Source organism: Dermacentor andersoni, chromosome 5 (assembly GCF_023375885.2).
Source record: "Dermacentor andersoni chromosome 5, qqDerAnde1_hic_scaffold, whole genome shotgun sequence".
Classification (NCBI taxonomy): domain Eukaryota; kingdom Metazoa; phylum Arthropoda; class Arachnida; order Ixodida; family Ixodidae; genus Dermacentor; species Dermacentor andersoni.
Window position 1 is genome coordinate 188,559,829 of NC_092818.1, and position 24,325 is coordinate 188,584,153.

General features: G+C 43.3%; 1 protein-coding gene across 1 annotated transcript; it reads left to right on the forward strand.

The window, feature by feature from the left end:
• The first annotated feature begins 190 nt into the window (after positions 1-190).
• On the forward strand, positions 191-23,656 carry LOC126531746 (peroxisomal membrane protein 11C-like). Its single transcript, XM_050179453.3, has 4 exons — positions 191-491; positions 1,170-1,348; positions 10,115-10,186; positions 17,011-23,656. Exons 1-4 carry the CDS (start codon positions 270-272, stop codon positions 17,204-17,206), a joined length of 669 nt encoding a protein of 222 aa, XP_050035410.1. The 5' UTR covers positions 191-269; the 3' UTR covers positions 17,207-23,656.
• The last annotated feature ends 669 nt before the right edge of the window (positions 23,657-24,325 follow it).

Genomic DNA, 24,325 nt, shown 5'->3' on the forward strand with positions numbered 1-24,325 from the left:
GCAAGACAACAGTGAAATAACTAGTGCCACATATATGTATATTTACATATTATTTATTGGGTCTCACTATTTTACATTGTCCTTCATTGAAAATAAAAGTTACTTGAAAGTTCTGGGGACGCAGCTCGTGTGTTTGCCCTTCTGCTGTATTAATGCGCCCACATCTGTTTGCGCTTGTTTACATCGGCTTGCACGTGCAACCCGCTCAACAGCTGAAACAAGAAGTTTCGTCTTTTTGATATCAATAATTGTACAACCGATCGTTGGTAATGAAGAGCCTCGAGGAGCTGCTGCAGACGCACAGAGGCCGGGACGTGCTTGTTCGGACTTTGGGTTACGCTTGTCTTTTGAGTAGCGGCCTTACAAGAGGAAGTTTATCAAAAAAGTTGAAAGTCGCAAGCTCGGAGTTTAGCCACTGCCGTGTGGTGTGCAGACTTCTCGACGATTGGCCAATGTTGCAGTACAGTTTATCTTACGGTATTGGAAAGCATGTAAGTGTGTTTTGTCTATCCCGGCTTGACATGCTTGTGACAGAGAAAACAGCGCGTGACTTCGGCGGAAGCTTCTGAACGCGGAATGCGTCCTAGCTAGGTGCTAGATGGGTGCTAGCGCAGCGCGTACACATGACAGTGTATTTGGTGCTGCCTCTTTGGGAATCGTCGCTACAAATGCTGTCGCAGATGGAAGTACGCCGGCTTACGCTGTTTCTAATTTACGAAAGCATTTACTGCGGGGAAACGCGTTTTAGTTGTTTTTCCTAGAAAAAGCTTACTGGCGCGCAGTGATAAAGTGTAACAGAATTTGATGATAAATATTACTCAGAAGTGGTGCTAGTCTCATAATTTTTACTGTGTGTACATACATGGTCACAGCGCTTCGATTTCGCACTTTGAACATATATTTACTCAGTAAAAATAAAACGTGAATTCCCAATTAACTTACAATAATGAGCTTGTGATTATCAGACATTTAGTAAGGCCCGTCGCCGCTAATAATTTGTTGCCGCGAAATAACAGAAAAACAGAGAAGAAATTTAGTGTTTATATCTTCCTTTAAAATTTTCTTGCTCTTCGCATTTGAAATACCCTGTGTATATATATACAGACAGTACGTCTGATGGTCCGCGCGGGGGAGGCTACCTAATAATAATATAAATCCTCATGTTCTAGGAGAACGACACCACACTCCAGATCTTGGGTGTCCTGAAGAATATTGCTGACCAAGCGTTTTATCCTATTGAGCACATCTCGTGGTTGTGCAACAACAAAATAATTTTGCTTGATGGCACCCGCTGGGACACTGCAGGCACAGTGTTGTGGGCCATCTCCCTGTACTGTGGAATTGCAAGGTAGGTGACAACAGCAAGCATGACGAAGAACATGGCCAAATGGTTTGGTGATAAACTTGCATTGACTTAATCAGCTGACCTTACTGTGATGATATCTGGCCAAGCATGTCATATAAACTTACCACGGTGGCTCTTCAACAGTGGCATTCTTCTCCAGAGCACGAGTTTGTAGATTCGATTCCTGGTTGATGTGGCCACACATCAATGGGAATAATAATGCAGAAACACTTGTGTGCTGCACATTAGGTGCATATTAAAGAATCCCAGGTGCAGCGACAAAACTAGGTAAGCTAGTTGTTACATGATTTGGAAGCCAACATTGCTCAAATGGGACAAAATAAGAAGAGACAAGACAGTCTGCTGTCTTGTGTCTTCTTGTAGTGTCCCATTTTAGCAATGTTTGCTTCCAAAAACCCCAGATGGCCAGAAATTCATTTAAAGCCCTCCTATACAGCATCTCTCAGTGCCTGTGTGTCAGTTTGGGGCACGCTAAACCCTATAGATCAAGCACATGTCATTGTAACACCTATTTTTTGCCTCAATGAATCATGTTACTATGGTGAAGATTTTTTTTTGTGTTGTGCAAGCAAGCTGACTGGGAGTTCTTGCGAAAGGTCTATTCAGAAAAGTACATGCAGAGTTGTTGAAGTACCTTTTGAGTTATAAAATGAGCTTTGTTGATGGCTTATACTGGTGAATGCATTGTTACCAGGGCTGGATATAATGCCCTGCACGTAGTCGTGTATGTGCACTAGCTGGTTGCAGACCAAGAGGTTGTCACGCAGGGAACGATGGGGTAGGTAATGAAAGACCCACTGGTGTGCCGTACAGGGAGGGGCAGATGGTTGAAACATGGCTCGATTGCACAGTATCACAGATTGGCACAGATGGCAATGCAACCATGGAAGAAGATGCTGGCACTGCTGAAACTGATAGGTAAATAGCCTGTAGAATGAGTTGCGGCAGGGTGTAAAGCAGATAGAGGTGAAAGGCACGGGAAAAAATGAATGGAGAATCTGGTGCACACAGCTCCATTGGCTGCACTACATGCCACCAAGCTAAATGCAATGAAGGGCTTCTTAAAATGTGAAGAACATGTCTACAGAACAGTCCGCAGAAAGGCTTGTACATTCGCAGTTGCTGGGATGCATCTTTTGTAAATTACAAGACTAGAGACTGCTACAAATATATCTGCAGACGGGCCTTGCTGCTGATGGAATGACACACTGGGACTTGCATTGGATAGTTGCCTGCAAGGTGTTGAGATACTGGATCTCTTTGTATCCTACTGCAGGCACCACTGTTGAGATCTGGAGGTTCTGCAATTGCAAAGCTGCCACTGATGTTGTGAACAGCATGAGTCTTCAAACCTTAGGGCTGAGACCAAATTTGGGATTCTGAAGCAGAAGGGAAGACAGAGTCTTGGGAGTTGGCAAAGGAGAAGAGAACTCTATACAAGTATTTACATATTATTTACAAGTAGCAGATAGCTGTTGAATAGCTTGTTAGAGCCCACCAGACAGACTGGATCAACTGGTGGCGTCTCTCTTCTAGCAATGTGCGAGTGCCAGTGGCGCAGCCAGAAATTTCGTTCGGGGGGGGCTGATGTTGCAGGTCGGCCTTGTCCTTATAGAATATGTCGATGGATTAAATACGGGAATAATAACAGCATTGCCATTGCCAAAGATGCTGCAAACGAATTCTTGAACGCTGTGCACTGTCAAGTCAAACATGTATTTTTTCACAGAAGAATATACTCGTATGTCTCAAAAATTGTGCCCGAAATAACTGATATCAATGCTTCCATATTTTCTGTCTATTTAATAAGTAAAGATAATATCACACGAACTTTAGAACTATATCAGCTTGAAGCCAGCAAAGCAGTGCATGCCGCTGATATGAAAAATGTAAAGGCTATGAAATGAACAAGTTGAGGACCAATATTTTAATGAAACTTTGTCCTTCAAGAACTTTGTTTACATATTTGTGCATATGACATGACCAAGGAAAAATCTCAATGATGCTGTCCTCTGTTCCAATGTATTGTGCTGGAGCAGCTATCACCGGTCGTGTATAGTGAGTAATTGCACCAGAATTATAGTCACAACAGAGAGCACATATAAAGAGCTGGAGTTCTGCAAGATATACGAGGGCGAGTCAAATGAAAGTGAGCCAATGAAAATATATGACAAATGGCCAGTACTATATTAAAAGGTAGTCTCCATGAGCATTTAGACATTTGTTCCACTGACTAACAAGTCGCGTAATTCCTGTGTCATAAAACTCCGTGGGTTGCTGCTTCAAAAATTCTGTAACTGACTCTTTCACGTCAATGTCCGACACGAATCTGGTTTTCTTGAGGTGTTTTTTCAAATGCTCCAAAATGTGGAAGTCCCAATGCAACAGCTCTGGGCTGTATGGCGGAGCTGCAGCGTTTCGCTCTTGAACTTTGCCCGTCTATGTTAACCACATCTGCGACGTGGGGATGGGCATTGTCGTGGAGCAAGGTAACCCCATTCATGAATTTTCCACGTCATTTGTTCTTGATTGCGACACGCAGCCGATCCGGTGTTTCAAAATATCGGAAACGATTGATAGTCTTTCCAGGTTTAGCGAATTCGAGCAGTAATGGCCCCTGACGATCTAAAAAAAAAACGTCAACAACACCTTTCCGGCGGAAATGACGGCCTTTGCTTTCTTTGGGGGCGGTGAATTGGAATGTTTCCACTGTAAGCTTTGCCGTTGTGTTTCAGGCTGGTAGTAGTGGCACCATGATTCGTTCTCGGTCACAATTGTATACAAGAAGTTGTCACCCTCATTGTGACACTGGATCAGATGAGTCAAGGCAGCGTCAAACTTCTCCATCTTCTGGCGGTAGTTAAAAATGTTGGGCATCCATTGCGCGCACAAGAGCCGTTAACCGAGATGTTAATGAATTATGGTGTGAACCGAACCGTGACTGATGTTCACACGCTCTGCCAGTTCATCTATGCTTATCCTCCGTTATTGTCTAATCAGCTCATCAACCTTGGCAACTATGTTGGGGGCGATTGCACGGTGGCTTTGGCCTGGTCTTGGATCGTCTTTGCAACTTTCACGTCCTTCTTTGAACTGCTTGCTCCAACACTTCACAGTGGCCAATGAAATGCAATGTTCAACGTACATGGCAGCCATACGGCGACTCATTTCTTTTTGGGAAACAACTTTAGTTGTCAAAAACCTCACGACACCACGGTGTTCAACTTTTGAAGTGTCCATTATGTCATGCAACCATGTTCAACCCAATGAATGAGAGCATTAAAAACCTTTATCCTCACACCTGCGTGTCACTTTTGTAAATGAGAGCTACCCCTGCGCTACGCGCATGCCTCGCACATAAAGAACTGAACCATTATTGCGTGGGGTGGGTTAGCTCATTTTCATTTGACTCGTCCTCGTACATTAGAAATTAGAAGATACAATGGAATATACAAATGTAAAGATACAGCTTGATGAAGGGCAAAAGAGTGTCATTGGAAACGGAGTTCACTGCACGTATACAGAAGACCTCACAACCAGATATTTAATATATGCATAAGTCACCAATAAATGTATGTATCTAAGAAAGAGTCACTGTATATAATGCGTCAAACGAGGCAAATAAACATGTTGTGAAATCAGAGATACAAAGATCACAGTACCCTCTCCCTCCACTCCCCTTGATGTATCATGCGCAACAAGAGGCGGCGCGCTTTTCTCCCTTGTACACACAAGACTGAGCCACCGTCGTCGGCTCATCCATGTCACCCCTTCTCCCCTAGCTTTCACTCGCGCATGCAGCATACGGCGTGCATTCACAGTGTTATCGCCCGTGGACTTAATACGGAACACGAGGGTGACAGCGATGGCAGGAATGCGCCTGGAGTGTCCACATAATTGCTACCTGGCGAGTGCAGATTAAGTTCTTTGTTCGACGCATGTTTACTGGTCCATCTTTGATCATAACAATGCGGGGCGGGCAGTGACAACACTCCGGTGGCATTTGTTTCCTTTTGGAAGCGAGTTGCTTGAACATATTTGAAGTTGGTTCTGAGCGCTGTCTGGGCTGCCTCACCACACTTCGTGGTTGCAAAAGGCTTTTCCACAGGTGTTGATTAGCCTTCCTTAGTAATGCAGGGTAATTTCGCATCACCACAATGATGCATGGTAAGGGGTGTGGCACAAGTTGGGTTGACCAGTCAGCAAATGACAGGATGTATGACTACAGGCACTTGAGAGCCAACAGGTTTGGGGACAAGGACACCATAACAGGCACAACAAGATGCAGCAGGGAAAATATAGTTTTACTGTGCGTACGTGAGTCACTACAACTAGGAGAAGACAAGTCCACTTGTCGAAATGTTGGCTCCTGCTTTCACCTTGTTCACGTTTTGCTCATCGTCTACAACTAGGAGTTAGAATTTGTGGAAGGGTCAACTCTCAAGTGAACTTTGCAGACACGAATTGATAAGGAAATCATACTAGGCATACTTAGGAGCAGGAAATCGTGACGTGCTCACAATGTAATAGCTGTCAATGTTTATTGTTGGTTGTAAGAAAAGCACAGCAGCATCTAGAATGCGGCATGCCTACCTGTGATATCTTGGGCAGCATGCAAAGAAAGTGTTGTTGCCGACTCAAAGTTATGTGGAGGCAAGAGTGGGAGTACACTGTCCACTTTTGAGAAGATAGTATCATGCTTCGTTGTGAGCTAGCACAGCCAAATGGAGTGAATCTTAGGGCTGTGGGCTGGTGGAAAGTATGGTTAGAGGTGACATTTTGCCAGCAGGGCATCAAGAAAGAATGGCGAGCTCCAATGGCTGCATGGTGATACTATTGACTGTTTGATAGTCAGCCAACATTGACTGTTTCTAGAAGTGAACACCCATGGCAAGAAAGCGTTTCTGGTACAAAAGGAAATGCTTGCTCTGCTCATGAAATGCTGGAAAACCATGCAGTTTTTTTTTTTTTTTTTTTTGAGGTTGTGAAGCGTAGATACTATATTGTAAATGTGTGTCTTGTAATTAAACTTGTGTTGCTTGTGTTTGGCATTTCTGTCTAGTGCTCCTCACATATTATGTGCGGCCTGAAATCAGGTTATGTAGTTGTCTTCTCTGTGTCTGTAATGCTAACTCTCAGTGCTAAAATTACCAACAAATTGTTGTAATCTTGAATGTCTGTTCTGATTATGTGCAAGAAGTTGCAGAATGGGTGGGAAGAGCTGTGGGAGGTCCATGGCAGTGTTCTTCTCAGAAGGTGTATTTTTTTGGGTCCTGTTACTGTTCAAACAGCAGAGTTGTAATCTTTGATGGTAATAATAACTTTAGTGTATGCCCTCATGTGCCAAAGTAATAACACCCCCGTCCTCCTCCCCTTCCTTCTCCTCTAGTATGGATTTCACTTTTTGCATCAGCTAGCAAAGATGTCATTGTTTCTACCTGAAGATGTTCTTCAGGCAGATGACTATGCCTTAAACAAGAACTAACGTAATCGTTTAGTCAAGTAATGCCCAATCTTAACCTGAAAAATTCTTGAGTTTTGTTACTTTTGCATGTGAAATTGTGTTCAGCTTGTGCCTTAAGGTCTGTTTTGGTCCCTTTTGCTGTCTTGTGTTCACTTGTTTTTTGGCAGTTTGTAGACATAATGCCCTGTAAAGCATCACTTTAACTGCCTCTCTCACCATTGCAAACAGCCAAGCGCTGCACGTACACCACACATAAAGTAGCAATCGTGTTTGTAAAGTATCAATCAGCTGCATGGTGCAAAAACAACTGAAATTTCAAACAGAAGCCTGCACCCCCTTGCTCTGGAGGGTGTCCCACTTCCTAACAGAGAACTTCACGCATAAGGTCACATGCATAAACGCCTCTGTGTAAGACACTGCCTGTAACATTACTGATTATGGCACATGATTTTGGTAAATCATCCAATCTAGAACGTGCAAAGCCACCACTGAAAGTGTGTCACACAGAAAAAAGAAAGTAATAGAGAAAGTGGGGCTAGTGGCATAAACATGACGCAGTCTCACGGCTTTGATATGGGAAAATGCAGGAAAGGAACACTGCTTGCCAACTTTTGTTGAGGCAAAAAGTGTGTGTCAGTGTTGTCATCAAAGCTCGCGCCTTGTGGCAACCTGGTGACGCAACATTTCAGCGTCACCCATCTTGTGGTAAAACACTCCATAAACTGTGATATACAGCTTCTGGTGCTTAAACAAAATTTCATATGGGGACATGCAAAGAACAGGACAGCACACACAACCAGCAATGTGCTTCAGCATGTATTGCATTCAGAGGACGCCATGTGAAAAGAACTACACAACAACTGATAAATGCATTATTCTTAATTTTACACGTTACTTTTTGAGATTTTTGTGCTTGCTGTATATCTATTGTATGCATGAAAACAGTTGTAACCCACTCCTGCCTAAGGTCTGAACCTAGACCAGCAGTACTGAAATAAAATTATATAGTCAGGAACCTTGTTCCTTCACATTCTGCTATTATGCTTGATGATAAGGGCTTCATACAGGCATGGAAGCTACTCCCAGGTCTCATTGAACAAGTTGTGTTAGTGCAACATGACACTCTTCCTTCGGATTTGTTTAACACTTTACCTCCCGAATTATTTTTGAAAAGAAAAAAAAAAGAAAGACAGTTCCAAATTGTCGATTCTTTTGCTGCTCTTGAATTGCCACATTGAATGAACACACGAAATACATTTGAAAAAATCTTTTGTACTGGAGAACACACAAAAAATATTTGTCTAGAGAATGTTGGCTTTTCCACAGGCTGTCGCTGACATGATCTTGTGGGTATTGTTAAAAGTGTTTCTACCAAGTCTCTAATAGTACTGTAACGCTAACTGTGCATAAAGAAGAGATGTCAATGTATAGACTTGCTCAGATCGTCCTTGGTAAGATAAATTGGGAGTTTTCGCCATGGACGACCCTGAAAAATAAACCAGCTGTCAGTTCGCACATCGCCCTGTCTGTCTGTCTCCTTTTACCAGCCTTTCATCAAAACTTGGCAGTGTGCTCAGCCAGGAAGTTGCACCAGCTAGCCCCTGTTGCAGCTTTACTTCTTTTCCTGAGCTTCATAAATGCGAGTGCATGAATAAAAAGAAATAATAAACCAGTTAATTGAAGGGCAGACAGGGCAGTTTAGGCAAAAATAGTTTTATTCAGTAATGTGTATGGTGCCACGTGTCTTGTATGATTTTTATGCTGCTACTGAACACATTCTGATTTTAATTCAAGATGGATGGATGGATGGATGCAAAACTTTAATAAGGTCCTGAGGTACGCGACTCAGCGCGCTGCGGGCTGCTCCCACGTTGGGACAGTCAGGCTTTGTCCGACCGCCGCATCGTGGTCCCTTGGACAGCCCATAGTTGCGCCCCGGCATCGGGGCTCTTGATAGCGGAGAGCCACTTGTCCTCATCGATTTGTTCTGTGCCTTGTAACGAGGGGCAACGCCAGAGCATATGGTCTAGGCTAGCGATGTCATTGCAGTGCCTGCAAGAACTAGTGGCATAGGTGTCGGGATAAATTTTGTGGAATAAAGCCGGGTTGGGATATGAGCCTGTTTGCAATAATCTGAGGGTCAATGCCTGCGCTCTATTTAACTTCTTGTGTGGAAGGGGAAAGTCTCTCCTGCCAAGATAAAAGTTCTGCGCAATTTCGTTGTATGTGGTCGGTTTATCTCTGTTCTCCACCACTGCGGGCCAGCGTTGGAGTTCTCCATGGTTGCGGAAAGCGAGACCTCGCACCTTGGAGTGGGCCAGCTCGTTGAGGCTTGTGGGGCCTCCCATGATGGATCCCATGTGAGCGGGGAACCACGTGAGAGTGTGGGTGGCGATGCTTTTGCCGTCAAGGATGCGACAGGCTTCCTTACACACGACGCCAACGCTGAAGGCGCGGATGGCTGCCCTGGAGTCGCTAAAGATATTGGCATGTCCGTCGTCCAGGAGGGCCAAGGCAATGGCCACTTGCTTGGCCGCACGCGACGACATGCTTCTTACCGAAGCGGCGTTAACGGTTGAACCCCTGTGGTTGATTGACACTACCGTGAAATTGTTGCTGTTGATATACTGGGCTGCGTCAACGAAGCAGCTGCCGCCAGGGAGTTCTGTTGCGCAGCGTAGGAGCGCCACTGCTTTGGCCTTCCTTCTTTCTACGTTGCGCTGGGGATGCATATTGTGCGGGGCGGGCGATATGATGATGTTATCTTTCTGCTCTTTCGGAAGGCCCTGGTAGGCGTCTTCGACAGTGGGCGGGGGGACGCCCATCTCAGTTAGGAGTCGTCTGCCCGCCCTGGTGCCAGAGAGCCTGAGAATCTGTGCCCTTTCTTGTGCTTCTGCAATCTCTTCCAGGGTATTATGAATACCCAACTGCAGGAGTCGGTCGGTGCGTGTGTAGTTTGGTAGTCCGAGTGTGCTCTTGATCCCTCTCCTTATGGCATTTAGCTTGTCTCGCTCGGCCCTCTTCCAGACGTGCATGGCTGCTACGTACGTAAAATGGCACAACAAGAAAGCGTGGACTAGCCTTACCAGATTCTCTTCGCGCAGGCGTCTCCTTCTGTTAGCTACCCACCTGATTAGACCGATGACGCTATCCGTCTTTTTTCACCTTTGAGATTATGTTTAATCCATCGGTCAACATCTTTCTGGGTAACATTCTCTGACAAAACAATGTTATTTTTACTCAATAAATGTTATAATATATTTTGGTTTGTTTCATTGTCATAGATCGCTTCGAACTATTAACATCCTGCAAAGAAAGCGAGAAAAATTGTCGAGTGTGAAAGGCGACAGTACAAGGTGAGTATAAAAAATTTTCATTTATAAGTTTGGTAGCTGTAGCAGCATCTAAGAGTTTCTTTAGCATGAAAAAGGGCACAGTTGTTGGTACTGGTAGTAAGTACTCATTTTCTAGCTTGATTTTAGCTTGAGTATATTTCTGAGGGAAACCTACCTTGAAGCACAGCCAAATTCTTCAGAAAATCAAATCTTTATAAGAAGTTATGCATTTACTTATTGAATACAAAAATGCTTTAGCCTTCACACCGTGAGGGCGAAATGCATGAATACATACAGTAATTAAAGAAGCCCACAAACATGTAGAGCACAATTTTTCATATTTTAGCCATTGGGGTAGCTGCAAGTATTAAAACTTCAGGACATAAACACTTCAAGTTGTCCATCATAGTGCACTCCTTCTGGCTCACTAAAAGCCATAGGAATTCCGCACAAATCTGTCTATTGGAGATAGAGTCATGGAAGAAAATTTTGTCCACCCAGTGGCAGCAGAATGTTTTTTCAGCAGGGGCAATATCGGCTCATTGTACAGGGAGTTTTACAGTTTAAGAAAAGTCTCATCTTTGAAAGCTGAGTCTTAGCCAGTGCCTTACCAAAGCGGTCCCTTATTAAGCAAGCTAAACTAGAGGCTAGCGCTGTTAGCATAAAAATGAAAAAATTGTCACGTCTAAAGGCTGCAGGTTGGAACAGGGATAATTTAACTCAATCTCACCAAGCATATTGTAGAAATCAGCAAGGCTTGTATTTCTTGTGATATGTTTGCAATTTCTATCTGGTGTGTCTCTCAGATTATCTGCAGATTGACAGAGCTACACATTAGATTATGAGCAGATTTACTGTGATTTTTTCCAAGTCCGTAATGTTCATACCTCCATTGTCAGTGCAAAATGCATGACAAATTGTCATAACCTTGAGTGTCACTAGTGCTATTTATGTGCAGAAGTTTGTGGTAAAATTTTGCGAGAAAACACTTTTCTAAGAGTTAGCACTGCTTGATGTAAACACAATAATTCTAAGCAGTGACCATTTTATGATGGCCTATGACCCTGAAATTGCAGCCCAATGGCGAAATGAGAGAATTAAAGTAGGAAAACAACTCTCCAGTGTCTTAGGCATCTACAAGGCCATGACTGTGGTAAGCACTCAGTGTGGCATGAAATTGATTCCAGAAACCATTGGATATGGGCATAAGCAGGAAAGAAGCTAAGTGTTGTTCATGTACCGGATGGAATGAAGTGAAAAAAGTGCTTTTATCCAGCTGTGGAAGTCCACCTAAAAAACAGCTTGAGTTTGATGACATATTGCAAAGTACTAACCTCTGAAGACACTGTGTCCACCCTCATGGACATAAACTTTTAATTGTCCTTTTCAAAATTAAGCCAGAAATGGTAAGCCAAAATATTCTTGTGTAACACAATGCTAGATGCAGGTGCCACTTAGTAAGCATTTAGTAATCATTTGTTGCCACTGGTTTTTGAGAAAATTGATACTTTGTGTTAATGGTGCTGCTGCCTCATCACTGCCAACAAAAAGTTAATGTGAAGTACATTTGAAATTTCGCCAAATAATGCCAAATCCAGGGTGAAAAGAGAAAGTAGCAAACCACCATGGAATGTTGAACCTGTATATATGTGTTTAAGTAAAAAAAAGACACTCTTATCTCACCAAACTGGAGAAATGAACTCTTGTGTCCATATACGTGGCACTACAGCATGGTGCATGCACCTGTGCCACCTGATCAAGCAATTAGTCCTGCAGGTTCATAAGAACCTGCAGCATTTTTTGGCATATTGTGTTTATATTATTTTGTATGTTTAGGGGTATTTTTGTAAGCATTTTGTAAGTTTTTTTAATGTGCTGGATTTATTTGGATTTTGCCATATTGCATTTTGTCACAAGTGTTATAATTGTTGCATGTATTCTAGTCCAAAATATGTTATGATTTTGCCCTTCCCTAACTTAATCATGCCCTGTTTATATTTTGTTTTTTGTTTATATTTCAATCACACCATTATTGTGTAACAATTCTGATTGCCATATTATTGTACTGCTCCCCAACTCTATGTAATACACTTTAGAGGTAATAATTCGTGTGGGTTCCTGAGGAGAGACCTAAACTGTTTTTTCCCTCTTTCATTTCCACTTCACCTCCCCCAGTGCAGGGTCTCATCTCAATCAGAATCTCATCCGGTTAACCTTCCTGTTTTTCCCATCCCGCTTATCTCCCTCTTTAGGGGTATTTTGAGTAAAATAAAAATAAGATAATATTGTGAGCATTATATTACCCCTTCATCTTCTTCATCTGTATATATTCATCATCATGGCCAGCGTCATCATCTGGCTCGCACAGACTACATTTCTTCCAGCGTGCCCGGCCAATATGTTATTCATGTGTGTAGAAGGTGTACCAGTTCTAGCATTGATTGATACGGGAGCAGCTATTTCTATTATTCACGCTGACTTGTGCTCTCGTCTACGCAAAGTTACTACACCTTGGAGTGAAGCTCTTCTTCATGGTGTAAATAATGTTGTGATGCGACCATCGGCGCACTCCACCAGAGTTTCAATCGACGGGATATGCCACCATATCCAGTTCGCAGTGTTGACTTCCTGGGCTCACATGCTTATACTAGGGTGGGACTTTTTTCGGCGTCTGCTTCCATCTCATGCCATCAATGCCTCATTAACTCGACAGAGACCGACAATTCCGACGACGTGCACGAACCGCGCCTTCGCTTACAAACCGCTGACGATTGTATGGTGCCCCCTGGCAACGAACAACTCCTTGTAGTTAACTCTGACATCACCAATGGTGATGTTTTAGTTGTACCGTCAGCCCGTTGCTTATCGAAAGGGATTGCTCTGGCACCCAGCCTTGTTTGCTTCACCAATGGCACGGCCACTTTGGCTGTACTCAACACAACCACTGAGCCAGTCCTGCTTTCTAAAGGCGCCATTCTCATGTGCGTCTTGGACACACAGCCTGTCTCTGTGCATACCTCGACTAGTGCTGTTTCACAACCACCCACAGCTGTAGATCTGGTCCCTGCTTCTATTCTCGCTGGTGCCATCAGCTCCGATCTAACGCCACAGCAGACGGTGAAGTTACTGGCATTGTTATCCAAGCATAAGGACTCCTTCGATGTCCACTCTCCTCTTCTGGGACACACTTCTGCCACGGCTCATCGCATACACACAGATGGAACTTCCATCGTGCGCCAGCGGCCATATCGCATTTCTTCCGCTGAACGTCAGATCATTGATGCCCACGTTGCCGAAATGCTGAAACGTAGCATAATCCGCCCATCCTCAAGCCCTTGGTCGTCACCTGTCGTTTTCGTGCCTAAGAAAGACAGCTCAGTGTGATTTTGCATAGACTACCGTGCATTGAACAAAATAACCCGCAAAGATGTATATCCACTGCCCCGAATCGATGATGCGTTAGATTCATTACAAGGCGCGGAGTATTTCTCCACCCTTGATCTATGCTCTGTATACTGGCAGATCCCCATGCACGAAGCAGACAAGGAGAAAACTGCCTTTGCCACACCCAATGGACTTTATGAATTTAACGTAATGCCGTTCGGCCTGTGAATGCTCCCGCCACATTTGAGCGGATGATTGACAATGTACTAGGGGCCTAAAGTGGAAGACTTGCTTATGCTACCTTGATGACATCGTCATATTTTCGTCGACCTTCCATCAGCACTTGCAGCACCTCGACGAAGTCCTGACATGCCTCTCAGCTGCTGGCCTTCAGCTGAATACAAAAAAGTGCCACTTTGCCAGCAAAACCATTAAAGTACTTGGACACCTTGTCAGCAAGGAGGGCCTTCGACCCGACCCCGACAAGATTACCGCTGTCCTCCGCTTCCCCGGGCCTCAACGCGCCAAAGACTTGCGTAGCTTCCTTGGCCTAGCTTTGTATTTCCGGCGCTTCATACGTAACTTTGCCACCATAGCGGCGCCACTCTATCAACTCCTTCCTTCTGGAGCTCCCTACGTTTGGTCGGATGAATGCCAAACTGCTTTTGACACCCTCAAGCGTGCCCTCACGTCCGAACCTGTGCTTTGTCATTTCGACAACACTGCACCCGCTCTTCTACATACTGACGCTAGCGGCCACGGTATCAGCACTGTTCTTCTGCATCGTCAGCAAAATTCTGAAGAACGTGTGGTTGCATACGCAAGTTGCACGCTAACAGCTGCAGAGAAAAATGATACGATTACCGAGCGAGAGTGTCTTGCCGTTGTTTGGTCCATTAAAAAATTTTGGCCTTATCTGCACGGCCGCCACTTTGCGGTCGTTACTGATTAACCACGCCTTGTGCTAGTTGGCGACGCTAAAGAATTTAACGGGACGTCTCGGCCGTCGGATACTTCGTTTACAAGAATACGACTTCAACGTCACCTACAAGTCTGGAAAGAAACACCAGGATGCCGATGCTCTCTGTCCCCTACCACCGTCTTCAAACGCTGCTTGCTTACCACCTTCCGTGAGGAAACTGCAGGGCGTGTCGCCTGCATTCCCTTCGCTCGCAGCTCTCGACCGGCTCCCATCCAGCCATTCTCATACATTTGCCTCTAGCCAACGTAATGACTCCTACTGCCACTCTGTTATGGAACGTATTCGCGGATCATCTCACACACCTAACGCTCGGCTCCGTTGGCAGTTGAAGAACTTCAATATCGAAAATTCGATATTATACCAGTACGTGTTTCATGCCGAAGGACACCGTTGGGTTCCTATCGTTCCCCGATCACTTCGGGCCCAGGTACTGGAGACCTTTCATGATGATCCCACTGCCGGTCACATTGGTTTCCATAAAACCTATGAGCGAATTCGCAGCTGCTTCTCTTGGCTTGGACTTGCAACCAGTGTAGCGAAATACGTGGCTTCCTGTTCGCTCTGCCAACATCGCAAATGACTGACCTCACCTCTGGCTGGACTTCTCCAACTTGTCTCGTGTCCTGACGCTCCTTTCGCAGTCGTTGGTATCGACCTCTATGGACCGCTACCCTTAACCACTGGCGGTAAACGATGGATCGTCACAGCTGTAGACCACTTGACACGGTACGCTGAAACAGCTGCACTATCTTTGGGATCCGCAGAGGAGGTTGCAGCCTTCTTCTTGGAAGCCATCTTTTTACGGCATGGAGCCCCATGTGTCATTTTGAGTGACCGCTGCAGGACCTTTCTCTCTAAACTTCTCAACAATGTTCTCCGTGTGTCCAATACCATCCATAAAACGACTTCCAGCTACCAACCTCAAACTAATGGTCTCACAGAGCGCTTTCATTGCACGCTGTCCGACATGATATTAATGTACATCAACCCTGACCACACCAATTGGGATGTCATTCTACCATTCGTCACTTTCGCATACAACACGGCCATCCAACGCACTACGGGGTACTCGACCTTTTTCCTTGTGTATGGTCGCCAACCGATCACTATCCTCTACGTTTCTTTCTTCGGTGTCCCCGTACCCTCGTCCACATCATTGTGTGAGCAGTTCGTTTCGCGCATTGCCCGGTGTCGCCAACGTGGCCGCCTCAACACCGACGCCAGTCAACAAGACCGTAAAATTCGCTATGATGCATCTCACCGTGTCGTTTCCTTCCACCCCGGAAATGAAGTGTTAATGTGGACCCCAGTTCGTGCTCCAGGATTGTGCGAGAAATTTCAGTCCCATTTTATCGGGCCCTACATTGTTCGGGAACAGACTTCGCCAGTTAACTATCGTGTCATTCCAGTTGTTCCGCCTTTGGATGGCCGCTGCTGTGCCACAGAGATTCTGCATGTTTCACATTTAAAGCCTTTCATACGGCATTTCCCGCCATAACCATCGGCCAGGTTGGCCGCTTCCACACGTGGGGGAAATTGTGTAAGCATTATATTACCCCTTCATCTTCTTCATCTGTATATATTCATCATCATGGCCAGTGTCGTCGTCTTCAGCCTGCGACCTGCGAAATAAACCGTTGAGGCTTAACAGCTGTCTCGTAATATAAACAGTTGGCCATAAGAACTGATGTGTAAAGGTATTGTCACTAAAAGTTTGTTTGGTCTGAGGAGGGTACTAAAAAAAAAGACTGACTAAATATCCAAAGCTACAGTTTTTGCACATGTTGAATGAAAAAAGCACTTTTTATGAACATTATGGCATCAATTATTTAATTCTTATATTATGCTGCGAGTAGGTTGAACCTTACTTGGCGCTAATTGGCAGTTTTTAATATTTCGAGTCACTGGTTACCAGCAGTTTTTGTGCTCTCCTTCAGATGCTGTGTTACCCACTGTAGTAGCTGTGGAATTCTGCTGCTTAGCAAGATTTTGCAGGTTTGAATCCCAGCTGCTGTGTTCACATTTCAACAATTGCAGAATGGAAAAATGTTTGTCCATGTCCATGTTAAAGAACCCCCTGCAGTTAATCCAGAGCCCTTACTATGGCACCTCTTATAGCCCCTATGTTGCTTTGGGATGTCAAACCTCACCAGTAAGCTTTCAGATGCCGAGCTGCTTTTCATCACCAGAAGGAACTCAGCAATCTTCATATGCTAAGTGACTGCACTGTTGGCAGCTGCCTTTCAGAACCGGGTTCATATAATGTAGCGATTCCTTATGCGAGATCCCATGTGACTCTTACCATCCATTGTTCATGACTGGCTGATCTTTTGATAACGTACAAAGTGCCGCTCTGGCCACTGATGCCCAATGGAATAGAATTAGTACATTATCTCAGCTACGATCGCCCCGTTTTCAGCTGTCTGTCTGTCTGTGTGGTTACCGGAAGATGGGATGCTCACAGTTGCTTGTTTTTCAGAGCTGAATGTGATCTCCTTGCTAAGGAGCAGCTGGGCCACATGTTGGGTGTCCTGCGGAATGTAGCTGATCTCGTCAATGCCATCAGCTGGCTGCCGTGGCAGTTCCTCTGGGCAGGCAAGCTGAAGCCCTGGCACAATGGGCTGCTAGGACTACTCTCTTCTTTTGTTTCCCTGGCCTCCCAGTTGCTACTCTGACATGCTGTTGTGAGGTTGTTGTGATGTGCATGCACCAGGTTGTTGGGTCCAAAGAAGGGTGTTCAAAATGGGAGCCCACTGCATTTAAAGGGGCCCTGAATAGAAACACTAAATCAGTTTGGACCGATTAAGTATTCTTTCAAAATGTTATTTTCATTAAATCTGTAATAAGAGGTTAATTACCTCATGGGGAAATGAAAGCAAAACTTCAATTTTTTTCAAATGCATAAGCATTTCTATGCCTACCCAATGAGGAAACCTGTCAGTTGCGTAAGATGAATCACTATAAAGAAAATAATGTATAAAACATTGTTTCTATGAAGGCTTTGTTCGAACTAAAGCCATCCCTAGAACCACGCGTAGAGCTGACTTGGTTCATTTTATAAATCAGGAAAATTAAGATTTTGCAAAAATTTAATGCCAAACACGCCACATCCCCATTGCATTTCAGTTCCAGGATGCGCCTTCCATTGGGGCGTTCTGTCACTGTCCAAAATGCCACTGATCACGCACACCATGCTGATCACCACGCTTCACACCACGCAACGCAGACAGATAAGCAGTCAATGACTTGATAAGGATGATAAGGAGTCATGAGGGGTTATATGGGTTTCATCACGGTTGATAATGGTTTGACGCAGATGGATAAGGTACTAAAGAGTGATAAGGGCTTATAATGGTTGGATCAATTCAGATAATGTTAATAAGCACTGATAACGGTTGATAAGGGCCAGATCAAGTTTGATGAGGTTGATAAGTACCAGTAATGGTTAATAAGGCTAAGATCATGTCCTATAAGGTTGACAAGGACAGGTAAGGCTTAGACAACTCCCAGAGGGGTTTCTGCATTAATTTTTTTTTTATTTTGTGCTGAAGTGTCGGCGCCGATATGTCAGTGTGGCATCACGGATTTCAAAGTATTTTCTTGTAATTGGACTGTACTTGTGGCAGTAAATGTTCTCAAAACTTGCCAAGTTCAGTCTTTGGCTCCCTAGCTTAGAATACAATGTAATTAAACTTTTCCCTGCAGAGGATGAGCCAGGCTAGTCATTAAAATTTGTACCACTCCTACTGCGGACAAGTTGGACTCGTCCATACGGAAACCTGCAAGCGCAGGTTTGGCTTCACTATGCATAAGTCAGTTCTGGCATACTTTATACAGACATTCATCAAAGTCTGTTATAGTGCAAAGAAATGTTTTCTCACCTAAACTGAGTTCTGCAGTGAAGTTTTTGTTAATACTGGGGTTAAGCAGACTCTCAGCTTTTTTTTGTGTGTGATATATATTTTTAAAGCCCTTTTCTGGAACAAAGATATTCAGTAGTATATTGGGGATATTTCTTTGCATGTATGTTTGTTTGAACAAATAAAAGCAATTGGTATATTTAGGTCGTTCTTGCAGAGAACGCCTGGTAGTGAAAGGGTCAACCTTTAGTGGTAAAAAATTAGCAAGGCGCATGCAGATGCCGTCAAAATCAATGACGTCACGGTGAGCTAGTGCGGAACTTTGCACGTGGTGGTGCCATCTGTCTTTTGTTCTTGAATCTCCTGTCTTATCAAGCCTCCTTCCACACGAAGCGTAGCTTTTCTTGGTATTGTAGAAGCATAGTTTGCTAGGATAGCCTAAGTTATTTTTCTTTTTATTGTCCCTTTGATCTGATTGACAACCTACTACAACCTGTGGCCATTTATAGCCTCCAGAATGCAACAAAAAACCAACTGTTACTCATTGATAATGGGCTGATAATCCCTTTCAGCTGGCCAACTAGGTTTACATGGAAAACTTGCTTTTAAGTCCCCTCACCATTTCACATTGCAAACTTTTGTTGTGCACTGGAAGTTGTAAACCACTCAATGACAAACTGTCTACTGTGATAACTTTGTATTAAAAAGGGTTTAGCAATGTAGCAAACTTAAGCAAATGAAATGTTGTAAGGGGTGGTTTGAGGAGGCAAACTGCTGTCCATGTAGCAGGGATTTTTCCATTGCCTTGATCAGTGTTCACAAACAAAATTCCTCTCGTGCTTTCTCACCCATCAGAACCGAGTGCTCCTTTCTTGTTTATGTCGCAAGCGTATTTGTTTTCTTCTTCCTTTCTTTTTCTCTCTGCCCCTTCTCCTGCATGGTGCATTTGTAGTGGTAGTTTTGTAGCATCTCACCAGAGCCCCTGTGTTGGTTGGGTTGTTACTGGCTATTTATATGCTGTTTATGACTATTTAGGCATATTTGTCACTGCATGATTTATGCACCATGCTTGTTTGTTTGCAATGCCCACACCTGGTGAAGGGCTGTTTAAGAGAAGCTTCACTTCTATCATGTAATTTCAACTGGAATATTAGCTACCCACATGTGCTTTTTAACCTCTGCTGGCACATTCCTGTCTCTTAATGTGCACTTCTTATGTGCTTGGTTTCACTTTCTTGTGCAAAATGGTGTAAAAGTCCTGATGCGAGTGTGATTTAAGTTAGCACTTTTATCAGCCTTAACAACTGGTTTCTTTTGAGCACATCATTAGCTATAAATGTCCAATTGACATTGGCAGCTTAACATTGATAATTAGAAAATTAATTAGCACATGTTAGTTAAAGCTATCAGAGAGTTTTCTCTTGTTTTCCACTACTATGAACCTTTGCCAGAAAAAGTTATCATTGTGTCTAAATCGCTTGTGTTTAATAATTATAGACAGTAATGTCTTAAACATCTTGTGCACTCTTTACTTAAGTTTACTTGTTGCTGCTTTGCAGTGACTCTTGCCACATTTTAAATTCTTATACTTACTTTTGTGTTAGGCAAATACACACATTGGCCTCATGTATGTGATGACAGCACAGTACCAGTGACACTTTCTGTGCATTTTTGATAGTCACCACTCTTAGTGTTTTAGTGGCACAACAATGTTGATTCACAGTGAGAGAGGCTGGTTGGCACTTATAGCCATACTGAAGGGTTCATGTTATGTATTCGGCAATTAGAGGCACTCTGAGAGCTCCAGAGAGCTTGCATCTCTGTGCGGGCAAGCAGACGAAGTCCCCTTGCAGTGTCCATTTTCGCCAAAAGAATAGGCAGTTCCTTCATGAGCAGACAAATGCTTATCTTTACCGTATTGGAATGGCCGATAGTCCAATTGAGTACCTGTTATGTACCTGTCATTGCACAACATCCGCTGCCTATCTCCATACAACTTTAAGCTACCTGGACTTCCAACCATTTTCCAAGTCAGAAATACTGTGGCTGCAACTGTTGTTGGTACAAAATGCTTCCTGCACACTAGCGCATTTCTTGGAAGTGCAGTGGCCTGAGTGACCATTCATAGTCCGCCTGCGCATACGCCTGCATGTGAACAGTACTCCATCTCCCTTTTTCCATCCTCCTTTTTCCTTACCCTCAGTGTAAGGTATCAAACCAGGTGGCTGTCTGGTCGGCCTCTATTCCTTTCCTGTCCTTGATTTCTTTCTTTCAGTAAGCACAGGGATAATCAAAGTGAGATGCAGCAGATTGCACTTACCAGGTTTTGGTGAGAACTGTCATGTAAATAGTCACTGATAAAAGACTGACAACCCTTCATATGAACAAAGTAGTCATAAAAAGACACTGAGTAGCTTTTGTATGAATAGAATGCTAACAAATGAAAAGTGAATCTTTGAAAATAAACTGAAAAAAAAAAGTGCCAACTCACAAAGGGCTGAATCATAGTTGTGTCACTCCTAACTCACTTGGCTGCATGAATTTGTTCTCTAATGTTTGAACTGTGTGATGACTACTTTGTGTGGTGTTTAAGTCTTACTTAGCAATGTTTACTTACATCATGATAACCACTGGTGTGGGAATGTTACAAGTTTATTTGCACTGCTATAACACATAGAACTTTTGGTGAAGTTGAGTGTAAAAGTTTTTTTTACTTAAAACACGAACGAATGAACATGGATATAATGAAGTAAATCAGAAATGCTTCTTGCCGGTATCAGCGTGTAATGAATATATGCTTATAATGAATATAGGATGTACCTAACAGCATTGTTTTGTGTTGGGTGCCTCTTTGTTAAATGAGGTTCGACTGCACAGCTTTAAAAATCCTGCATAGTGGTAGAAACTGCAGATGACAGAGTAGTGTAATAATTCTGAGGTGAAAGTGTATTCTCTGATCCAGAGAATATGCTAGCTTTAGTGCTTTATGTCATCTAGCCTATGCCATTTTTGAAAGTGTATTTTTGGAATTCAGCCTTTGGAGTATCAATTATGTTGTGCAATTAAAGGGCCCCTGAAACGGTTCTGAGAAATATTGTAGATGCATAGGGTACAGCTAAAGTTAATAATTCGCACCACAATTTGTGTGAAACGTCTCTTATTAAGAGAGCTACGGACGATTACAAGTTACCTTCCTCCACAGTCATGCATTTTCTCCTTAACTTTTTCGCTGAGTGATCGGGGCTAAACTCACTCCGTCTTCACTGGCTCTACGTCATGATGGCACGTCGTGTCGTCAACTTATGGTTCTCTAGGAGCACGTGCGCGAAGCCTCTCCAAACTCTCCACCAGCTGCTTGGCAGTCGACCCCAAGCGAAAGCTATCGAAGCAGCGTGCGTTGCAAGCATTCTGTTGACGCGCTGAACATGTCTGGTATTCCAGCAACCACAGGCAAGCTGGGCGTTTCGGCAGATGGCTGGAGGCATAAACTCCAGCTGATAAAGGAACTTTAGCGTAGACGTACGTGAGTGGCCTGATCAGTCTGCACAGTCCAACCACTTGTTGGCACAGAGCTTAACCAGCCAAACATTTTAAACATTTACAAAAACAACGTGTTGATGATTACACTCCTGCGAAAAGTTTACGCCTGCAGCAAAGAAGAATACATTTCATTATTGCTACTGTGTATGGTTGAGCTCTGTGCCACCAGGCGGCTGCACCGTGCAGACCATTCACATTTGCGCTTCTGCTCATCCCATTAAACGGCACAGTAAGGTGGCCAGGCCCTGTCCCCTGCCGCTTGCTTTTGCCCTAATACCGGACTCGCGAAACGCTGTAAACTTTTGCTGTAAAGTGACGGCCGCAAATGTGCAAATCCTGGCGCCGATCGGATAGCGGCAGTCCGATGCGCAGCAGCCAGTTCGCTTGTATGCTGCCTTGCAGAGGGACACAATGTCACAGCTTGACATATTGCCAGTCGCTATGTTTCCAGTCCACAACGCAACAAAATCGAATCATAGTGCTCGCGAAAAGACTGAGACTAACTCTGACCGCGGAGCTCTCATCAAAATGGAGTACGTCGTAAAACAAGCAGACGACGCTTGCTTGGTGCCGGAAGTGCTTAAGTGTAGTGAGAAATTGTTATTGTGCATTCTCTTTCTGTTACTTTCTTTTTATAGAAACAAATTAACTAACATTCCAACTATTACGAACATCATTTGTTCACCATAATGGTGGAAAAATTATCGATGACTGACATGCTTTGGGCAGCCACTCGGATAGCTCGCCCTACTGACATCGATTGGGTGATTTACGTCATGTGGGTCAGGGCGGCTGAAAATTCCGCCCAGCAGTATGCTGCGATCAGCAGTGATATACACTTTTAAAACCTTGTAATAAATTACACGCTTTATGTGGAGCACTCAGATGCGTTAATTAATGATCAGAAGGACCTACTCTAAAGACTCAGTACGGTTGTACAAAATCGACAAAATCGTTTCAGGCTCCCTTTAATGCTTTGAGACCAAAAGCACATGCTGCTTGAAAAACATCCTTCATAATATCCTTGTAATGTACCTGCAAGTTTTAATTTAATATTTAGGAGCCCACAATGTGAGAAACTGGTGCAGTGTGTGGTATATGTGACTCGTCATTCGATGATGCCTGCAATTTGCCAAACCACGGCCTCGGAGATGATGTTGCACTTTTGGTGCATTGGTGCATTCACGAAAATCTATATATTGTTGATCTTTTGTTGAAAGTGCAATAAACTCCAAGTTTATTTGTGCAATGCAACCCAATATGCTACTGTTCAGTATTTTTTTCTTCTGTGGTATGTATTGAAGGGACACTAAAGAGGAATATTCAGTTAACTGCATTCTTATTCTTCTTCTTCCTCTTCTTCTTCTTATTATTATTATCATTATTTTCAGTAGCCATAAAACTACTCTCATCATTCTGAGAATTCAGAAAATATGAGAATGCAAAGAAACAGGTGGTTAATGCTTGCTTGAACTTATTATAGATTTTAACAGCATCTAGTTATGTCTAGTTAATTGTTTAATGGCAAAGAAGGACAACATTGCATTATAAGCATTGCACTAGATGTAACTCCATTTACAACACGTGTCAACTGCTTCAAGCATTCTTTTTTCCCTAGAACTATAGTAGATTGGAATAAGCTGACCTATAAAACTGTAACACAGGACTCATTATCTCTTTTCGAGACATATCTCTAATAAAAAACATTTTTTGCACTTGCTGAGATTGTTAGTGGTAGCACTGTTTGACTGTATGATTGGGAAAAGTCGCTGAAGTAACGTTGAAGTGCTTATTTTTTCGCCTCTTTCTTGCGCTTGTGTGAAGAATCTTTTTAGTGCAGCTCCCTATTTTTGTATTTGTATTGTTTTGTAAACTCACTCGTATACCACGCTGCTAAGACCTTGTTTAAGATTGCAGTATCTATAAATAAAATAAAAATAAAAAAAACTCAAGAATTCAACCTAGCAAGGTTCGAGAACTTTTCCTGTGCCATAATGACCGAAATACAAAAATATACTTTAATATGCGAAAGGTCCCACTAATCTAACCAGCACAGAGGTTTCACTGTGAAATAATAAAAACATACTCAACTTTGTCTTTTATTTTCTTCACTAGTCATCAACATTTTTCAATTATGTTAATGAATTTTGAGTTTTCAAAGAATAATTTACCAATCTAAACTTTTTTAATGTTGCTCTGTAATGTCCCATTAATGACTACAGACTTTTTGCTGCCCACTTATGTGACCGTTATGCAGCAGATACTTTCATTCACAGGATGCTCAAATGTGTAAAATAAATGAAGCACTGCTGTGTGGATGTGCAGTGCACAAAATGCAGTGTACAATGCCTGGGACTTAGTGTGTGCATACTACTTTTATAAGGATGATTATAA

What these genes read in the sequence shown, in the direction of transcription:
- LOC126531746 (XM_050179453.3), top strand. Translation starts at nt 270, where the DNA reads ATGAAGAGCCTCGAGGAGCTGCTGCAGACGCACAGAGGCCGGGACGTG. An exon ending in CTTACGGTATTGGAAAGCAT is followed by an intron (nt 492 to 1,169) that starts GTAAGTGTGTTT and finishes CTCATGTTCTAG; the next exon opens with GAGAACGACACCACACTCCA. An exon ending in GTGAAAGGCGACAGTACAAG is followed by an intron (nt 10,187 to 17,010) that starts GTGAGTATAAAA and finishes CTTGTTTTTCAG; the next exon opens with AGCTGAATGTGATCTCCTTG.